This window comes from Glycine soja, chromosome 2 (assembly GCF_004193775.1).
Source record: "Glycine soja cultivar W05 chromosome 2, ASM419377v2, whole genome shotgun sequence".
Taxonomy (NCBI): Eukaryota; Viridiplantae; Streptophyta; class Magnoliopsida; order Fabales; family Fabaceae; genus Glycine; species Glycine soja.
In genome coordinates this window covers 29,362,157-29,368,245 of record NC_041003.1, presented here as the reverse complement: position 1 = coordinate 29,368,245, position 6,089 = coordinate 29,362,157, and the positions used below count along the sequence as shown (strand labels likewise).

The window sequence follows — 6,089 nt, the reverse complement described above, 5'->3', positions numbered from 1 at the left end:
CAAACACTTCACACCTTCTGATATGAACCATCACCTTCCTTGCTTGGCCGACACATCTGGTCAAGTCTTTATCACAGCAGGTACTTATTGTCCTTACTATATGTTTCTTCTTTTTAAATTAATTCATTAAGCGTGCCTCAAATTAGGCTATTTAACTTTGTTTCATGAACAAGTAGCTGTGTCTCCGGCAAAACCACCTCCAAAGCCCGATCCGGAGGTCGATGATCCGCTTTATCTGATGACATTGACCATCCCAGAGCTTTTCTTGAGGCCTTATCAGGTTAGATGGGATGCCACCGTGTTCGGGGTCTTTAATCCAGATTTCCCCCTCTACATAAAGTACGAAGACCTCTCCGAAATCGCACACGGTGGTCAATGTCTCAGCATATCAGTGTTACAGTTGTGGATTCTGTAAGTCATTTTATATTACTTTTAATTACCTAAGTTATTGCTTTCAATTCATAAATATTTAACTTTGACTTAACATAAACAGGCATCTCACTGAAACATGTATGCGAGTGGGGAATTCTGATATTTATGGATTCCTCGAGCCATAGTCCATTCATAGGTCTGGGCAATCGCAGTTTGAGTCTAAAAGTTACATAAAGAGTTGGATGCAGAGTTCACAACGCGATGTCTATCTTAGAGCCTACCTAAATGGGTAAGTCACAAAATAACTAAATTTAATTAATGTTTACTAATGTACTAACCCAGTTTAGGTTCCACTGTAGCGGACACTAGCAGATGATGGTCATCCTGCCCAAGGAACACCTAGTTGTCTGGTTTTGTTCATTGCATAACAGGCCAGACAACTACCTTAAGGGGATTATTAATAGGTTAGTGTTCTTTTCAATACATTTGCATTGTAATACCTCAACGTACAACACCATTTTTTAATTGTTACTCATCTGGAACAGTACTTTAAAAGGTCTTGATGATGCTCCACAACCTAAATCAAAGGCTTCTACTAGGTGGATTGTTGTCAAGGTACGTCATTTACATAAAACTTCCACTTATATATATTTCTTTATGTGTCTGTACACTAGTTGTTTAATTAATATCCAAACTTCATTATGTATTTAGTGTAATAGACAAAAAGGAAGTACTGAGTGCGGCTACTATGTGATGCACTAGATGTCCACCATCATTTTAGGAACTTTTAGGAATAATTGGGAAGCGGTAAGTTTATTTCAAACAAAATCGATTTATTTATAATTTGTATTACATCATTAACTTATTATGATTTATTTCATCATGTAGTATTTTAACGATCCTATACCATTGGAGCCAGAGAGATTAAAGGCATTGCGGATCCAGTGGGCACAGTTTTATCTTCGAGTTAGAGATCAGGCCTAGGATTTAGGGACATTATCTTTAGCTTTAGTTTACTTTGGTTTAACATTTTTGACATTTTCTATGTAATATGAACATTGAATTCATTTGATGATTGTTCTTTATGATAAATCAATTATTTGATGTTTATTATCATTAAAACTGTTTGAAAGCAGAATAAAATGTTTATTTGCTGTGAATTGGGCTTGAAATTACATTTGACAGGTACAATTTTGAATTTACTGTAAAAACATAAAGTATATATATAAAAAAAATACTTGAAAACAACATCGGTTATTAACAAAAACCGATGTTAATATGATAAACAACATCGGTTATTTCCAAAAACCGATGTCGACATGAACCTTAACATCGGTTGTAATAGAAAACCGATGTTAACGTTTGTATATTAACATCGGTTATTTGTGTATAACCGATGTCAGCGTTTGTATTTTAACATCGATCATCTGTAGATAACCGATGTCAACTCTTGTATATTAACATCGGTTATCTACACATAACCGATGTTATACACAAAGAACTACACCAAATAAGTGTATGCATCATCAAAATTGACATCGGTTTTCTAAAAAAACTTATGTTAATGGAATATATTAACATCGGTTATCGTAGGAAACCGATGTTAATATATTACATTAACATCAGTTTTTCTAGAAAACCGATGTTAATATAACATATTAACATCGGTTTTATTGCAAAACCGATGTCAACCTTCATCATGCGTACACTTTTTTTGCTGTTGCTCATTGTGTTTAACATCGGGTATTCCGAGAACCGATGTTGTCATATATATGTTAACATCGGTTTTACAAAACCGATGTTAACATTGATACATTCAACATCGGCACTTTCAACATCGGTTTTAGAACCGATGTAGAATGTTCTAAATAACCGATGTTGAAAGTGTATTTTCTAATAGTGATAATTTGAAGGGTCACGACTCTTGAATTTGAATTTCAGGAGTTTCATTGTTAGTAATCGATTACAGACATATGGTAATCAATTACATGTTCAAAATTCAAATTCAAAACCTTTTTCAACAACTCTTTTCCAACCTTCCCTTCTGGTAATCGATTACACTTCCTGGTAATCGATTACCAGAGCCTTACATGACTTTGAAACCCTTTGTTTAGTGAATCTTGAAACAGGGCTTTGTTTGTTGAAGCAATCTTAAATTAATCTTGAAGTAAATGTTTATCCTTTGAAGCGACCTTGTTTGATTCTTCTTTGGCATCTTCAAAATCATCATACATTCACAATACAAACCTTTAAGCTTTGACCAAACCCCAACAACAGTTGTTTCCTTAGAGACTTGCCTTAGCACCTTGTCTTCAAGACTGAGGATAATCTCACTGTGTGCCTTCTACAACAATGCTTTCTTATCCCCATCAAAGTTTGGCTTCTCCATCAAGTGGTTCCAGTAGTCCCTGCTAAACAAGAAGGGCTCTCGTCTTCAATCACCACAACCCAAAATCATTTTGCCTTGTTAATTTTTCAACCTCATACTTGGCCAAGCCCATTGCTTGAATCGTTCCACGCTCACTACACCAATTTGTTGTGCCAAGAATGAGCGAAAATGAAAAAAAAAATGAAAAAAGAACTTCAAAGAATCATGACTTGACTAGAGCAAATAAACTTTAAATCTCCTCACAACAACCACTTTGATTAAACTCTGAATGATCCCTTTGAGGGTACAATCTCTCTTTTTATCTATGTTACAAATTGTGCCTCATATCCTAGAGAAGAATCGAAAAAAACTCTCTACTGTTAAACTATGCACAAAAATAGAATAGAAGTACTATTTCAAGCCTAACTGACCTAGCCAACTAAAACTACCTCATTGTTAACTGTTACAACAAAATAACAGAAAACCAACTAAGTTGAAATTTTGAACGAGAAACTAATTAATAGTTGTTAATGAACTCACATACAACATATTACCACTAACATGTAGAGAGGAAGTTCAACAGTTTAAAATTTGATTTTTATTTTGTAAAGTCAATGGACCCACAATAAAAAGTTAAAATTCGTTTGTTATTAAAAATGTTAAAAAATTAAACATATAAGGTTGGGAATAACTTTTCAATGAAGATAATAAGTAGCTTATTTATTCAAGAGGGGCGACAGCCCGGTGCCCCCGTGCCTAGTTCCGTCCCTGCCTATGTGTAGTGCTGATAAAGAGACGATGCTTCATTGCTTGAGGGAATGTGAGTTTGCGAAGGAGTTGTGGTGGAGGATCAACCCAATTTTATATAATGTTTTCTTTGTTGCAGGGAATATTCATGACTGGATGCTTCAAAATCTGAGAGGTGGGTCAATGTTTCCAGTGGCTTGACCCCGTACGTTTGGTTTGACCATTGATATGATTTGGAAGAGTAGGAATCACACTGTTTTCAGAAACCAAACATGGAGCATAGAGGAGAGCATTGCAAGAATTCAGCGCATGGAGCTTTTTGCTTGTAACTTGGGTCGTAGTTCAGTTCTTCAAGCTGGATTATGGGCCATTTTTCATGGCATTCAACTAGCCAGGGAGCGTGTTCTCTTCAAACTGGAGTTTCAATCAGACTCTAGAGAAGCAATAGATTTGGTGAACGAAGGCTGGGATGATTCTAATGAAGCCTTTCCAATGGTTAGGGCTATCAAGGAGGCTATTCAACCGTATCTGCAGGTGATCTTTAAGCACATTCTAAGAGAAGGAAATTTAACCGCTGGTGCTATGGCCAAATTCGGGCTTTCAATGGGGCAGAGTCTCTTTTTTGTTGATCCTCCAGATTTTGTTCTGCCAATGCTTTGTGCAGATAAGACAGCTTTTAGTGTTCCTGTATAATTCTTCTTTTGTTGGGGGCTTTTGGTCCCTTGCAAGCAGAAAAAAAAAATGATTGAATCGAAATCCAACACATAATAATAAAATGTATATTTTTAATATTATATAATATATTAAGCAATGGACTATTATAAAGTTATAAGCTGAAAAACTTGTAAAAACATATGTCTCGTCTAGGTTAGGGTTTTTTTTCTCAAACAATACCTTCTGTCTCTTATCTTTTCTCAAACTACACATATTTTTTTAAAATTTCTCAATATACAATTCTTTCATGCCCTAAAGCTAAATGGTTACGTAGCTCTTATGGGATTCAAACCCATAAGTTGTATATAGATCTTGCAAATCAATCAGTGTCTTAATTATAAGCCCACCCGGAAGGCTAGTTGGTAGAGCGATCAATGTCAGAGCAGTTAGTCCGCATGTCCCTAACTACCTTGTTCCTGATTTGATTGCTTTCTTAGTGTGGCATCTTTTTGTTCGCTGTCCACTAGTGATATTATCATATATAAATGTAGATCTCGAGAAAGAGGCTAAGGTAACGCTATAGGAACAGCTTTTGGTTAGTCTTTTGTTTCACTGATATTTTAAGTTATTTAGACCACTGCCAACGATGAATCTAATTTTTATATAATAACAATCCATAAAAACTAAACTCAAAATATAGTTTAAATGATGTATGTAATGGATTTTTATACTATCATCAACTTAGAAACTGTAGTTAGATTTTGTAATAATTACTTAAAAAAATCATTCCAATAATTTATATATATATATATATATATATATATATATATATATATATATATATATATATATATATATATATATATATTACATTGCCTATGCAGATAAATTAAACTTGGATAGAATAAATGGTGCATGTACTATTGGTGTAAATTTTTTATATTGTCATCTAATGAGCAAAGTGATAAGTGGAAATTAAAATTTAAAAATTTACAATAATTAATTTAAAAATAAAAATTTAAAAAAAACTTAAAATTTAAAATATCGGTAATTTTTAATTGATTTCCGGTGTAAAATTTTCTCATTAAAGGTGCATGGAAATTAAAGCTAAAAGTATAAAGCGTGAATGAATAATCAAGTAAATAAATAATATTTTTATATTCTCATTCAATAAAAAGTTAAGATATATGAAGTCTGTTAACTTTTTTACTACAAGTACATTGAAAATCATAAAAAAAAAGTTAATTTTTGATTAGTTTGATGGTGTGAAAACTTATACAAATTCCTAATAAAATCTAATAAAAGTGGAAACTACAAATGAAAGAAAATACTTGCTAAAGAAAAGAAAAGATTATACTTCTAGTTGTTTAATGTTTATTAAAACTCTAAATTTAGTCCATTAATTTGTTTCTTCAGTTTAGTTATTTCTCTTTTTTTGTTGCAAATTCCTTTATATTAATTCCATAGAATTTCTGATAATAAAGTATTAAACTACCTTTACAAGTCATTGGCGATCGAGGCTAAAATCTTGTTGATAGAGCATGACCAACTTCATAGCAACAAATCCTTAGAAGGGTTAATTAATGTGTTAAGTTGAAATGAATTATTTGTTCATTTATATTATTTTTTTACAAAATTCAGTTATTTATCTTTTAAAAAATTTAATTTGATCATTTATCTTATTTTTTTTTATTCATTATAGTTTTTTATCTTTTAAGAAGTTTATTTTGATTATTTATGATTTTTTTGTTGAGTTTGATCCTTCGGTCCATTTAAGAGTTGTCAATCATTTATGAATGAATTTTTTTTTGTTAAAAATGAGGTGGAGGAAAAGAGGAAAAAATTGAACTAAAAGTTCATTTTAAATGATTGAGGACATTAATCTTAATTAAATACATCGAAGAATCAAATTAAACAAAAAATAAGATAAATGATCAAACTGAACAAA

At 32.3% G+C, this 6,089-nt stretch overlaps 1 protein-coding gene across 1 annotated transcript; it reads left to right on the top strand.

Moving 5' to 3' along the window:
- The first annotated feature begins 3,715 nt into the window (after positions 1-3,715).
- LOC114374671 lies at positions 3,716-4,180 on the top strand. Its single transcript, XM_028332344.1, has one exon. It carries the CDS (start codon positions 3,716-3,718, stop codon positions 4,178-4,180), a length of 465 nt encoding a protein of 154 aa, XP_028188145.1.
- Positions 4,181-6,089: the final 1,909 nt, after the last annotated feature.